The 2,740-nt window shown below is 41.6% G+C and overlaps 1 protein-coding gene across 1 annotated transcript in view; it reads left to right on the top strand.

Moving 5' to 3' along the window:
- LOC106873287 (DNA-directed RNA polymerase III subunit RPC2) overlaps positions 1-2,740 on the top strand; it is a 78,329-nt gene that overhangs the window by 49,115 nt on the left and 26,474 nt on the right. Inside the window, exons 20-21 of the mRNA XM_052965909.1 lie at positions 483-641; positions 1,567-1,690. Coding sequence (XP_052821869.1) covers positions 483-641; positions 1,567-1,690 — 283 coding nt within the window. The remainder of the gene's footprint in view (positions 1-482; positions 642-1,566; positions 1,691-2,740) is intronic.

Here is a 2,740-nt window from a genome sequence, read left to right as displayed (position 1 = left end):
GTGTGTTTACGTCCCCGTAACTTAGCGGTTTGGCAAAAGGCACCGATAGAATAAATATTAGGCTTACAAAGAATAAGTACTGGGGTCGATTTGCTCTACTATAAAGGCAGTGCTCCAGCATGGCCGCAGTCAAATTACTGAAACAAGTAAAAGAGTAAAAGAGATATGTGTGTGTGTGTGTGTGTGTGCATTCATGTGTTCCCTTGTCTTGACATCACATGTTGATTGTAAATGAGCATCACTGTTGTACAGGTGGTGTTGTTTGTTTCCAGTCTTCCATGGAAAAGATGCCATGGAGAAAATATTACTTTGCTTGGAAACGGGTAAGGGTTGGTGACAGGAAGAGCATCCATCTGTTTTGAAAACCTGCCTCAACAAATTCCTTCTGATGCATCATAAGTTGTGAAGTGGACATCTTTACCATAATACAAGCAATGCTTACTTTCATTTGTGATGTTTATTTGATTTTTCTGTCTTTCCAGGTTTCGGACGGTGTTTAGTTTATCGTAAACAAAGTTGCACCTTAAAAAGATATGCTAACCAAACATTTGAAAAGGTCATGGGGCCACTCCTGGATGCCACAACTCGCAAACCCATCTGGAGACACGAAGCTCTGGATTCTGATGGAATTGCTTCTCCTGGTAAGTTGGTTTCATTTCTGACAAGTGTTTTATACCATACTTTGTAGCATATAAAACTCAAATTCTTTTTTAAATCATTATCATTCTGGGGCACCACCTACAGGAATTTTAGTTGAAGGAATTAACCCCAGTACTTATTCTGTCAATCGCTTTTGCCAAATCATTAAGGTTATGGGGATGCAAACACACCAACACTGGTTGTCAAGTGGTAGTAGCAGTGAAACACTCATACACACACACACATACATGTAGACGCACACACACACAGACACACACACACAAAACACACATGATGGGCTTCCTTCAGTTTCCATCTACCAAGTCTACTCACAAGGCTTTGGTTGGTCCGAGGCTATAGTAGAAGACACTTGCCCAAGATGCCATGTAGTGGAACTGAACCCAGAACCTTGCGGTTGGGAAGTAAATTTCCCCATGGGCACACCTGTGAAAAAACGAAAAGGAAACTTTTGATATTTGTTTAATATGCAACGACAAGCGACCGAGACCTTTGGAGATTGTAGTTGTGGCCGATGCCAGTGTCACATAACTGACCCATTTAAAGGTACCCTTCAATCGTTGGGTAATATGCTGTACTTGGGAAGACTTGTTGAGTCAAGTGAAACCATAGTAGTGGCCGATGCCAGTGCAGCCTTACTGGCTCCTGTGCCAACGGCAGGTAAAAAGTACCCACTACACTCTCGGACTGGTTGGCGTTAGGAAAGGCATCCAGCTGTAGAAATCTTGTCAGATCAGATTGGAGCCTGGTGCAGCCTCCTGGCTTGCCAGTCCTCAGTCAAACCGTCCAACCCATGCCAGCATGGAAAGAAGACTTTAAATGACGATGACGATGATGATGATGATGATGATAAGTCCAAGAATTTAATTTTTATGATATTTTTTTTCCCTTTTTGATTTGTGTGTTTAGGGGAAATGGTTTCCAACAAACAAGTAATGGTGAATAAATATATGCCAACAGTTACTATGAATACCTTACAAACAGCCCCAGGCCAACCTCCACAACAACCAGAGTACCGAGATGTACCTATTATGTAAGTTGTTTGCTTTCCCTGTTTTGTTACCGTATTTCTTTTGATATGCGCTGCCTTTGTTCCAGCTAATTAGTAAAATAATGAAGGACTCAGTAAAATGAATTTGTCATTAATTAAGCTGGTGTTTGAATCATAAATTAACAAGAAATTTTGACGGAAGGTTTTAAGTTGTTGCTGTTAGGACGAGCATCAAGCTGTGCAAACCATGCCAAAGCAGATAGTGAGCCTTGGTGCAGTTCTGTGGCTTTCCAAACTGTCCTGTCAAGGAGTCCATGCCATGCCAACATGGAAAATGGACAGTTAATGAAGGTGATGATGATGATGATGATCTCTTTAACCGTTTTGTTACCATATTTCTGTTGAAATGCGTTGCCTTCGTTTCAACTAATTTTGAAAAGGAAAAATTTTAACGTCCGTTTTCCATGCTGGCATGGGTTAGACAGTTTGACTGAGGTCTGGAAAGCCAGTGGCTGCAGCAGGCTCCAATCTGATCTGGCAATATTTCTACAGCTGGATGCCCTTCCTAGCACTAACCACTCCAAGAGTATAGTGGGTACTTTTTACGTGCCACCGGCATGGGAGCCAGTCAGGTGGGCCTGGCATTGATCACATTCAGATGGTGCTTTTTATGTGCCAACAGCACGGTAGCCAGTCAGGTGGCACTGGTATCAACCACGTTTGGATGGTGCTTTTTATATATATATATATATATATGTATATATACATACATACACTTGATAGGCTTCTTTCAGCTTCTGTCTACCAAATCCACTCGCAAGGCTTTGTTCAGCTCGAGGCTACAGTAGAAGACACTTGCCTTAGGTGCCACACAGTGGGACTGAACCTGGAACCATGTGGTTGGTAAGCAAGCTACTTACCACACACCCATGTATATATAAAGTTGCTTTGCTGAGCTTCATGTGACACAATGGCAGAAACACACACACACACACACACACACACGCGCACCATATATATAAATAAAAAAAAAAATGTCCCTGAATAGCTTGATTTCTTGTTTTAAGTGGAATGTTTAATTAAAAAAGTCTG

Source organism: Octopus bimaculoides, chromosome 2 (assembly GCF_001194135.2).
Source record: "Octopus bimaculoides isolate UCB-OBI-ISO-001 chromosome 2, ASM119413v2, whole genome shotgun sequence".
In the NCBI taxonomy this organism is placed as follows: Eukaryota; Metazoa; Mollusca; class Cephalopoda; order Octopoda; family Octopodidae; genus Octopus; species Octopus bimaculoides.
This window is presented reverse-complemented; position numbering and strand designations above follow the sequence as displayed.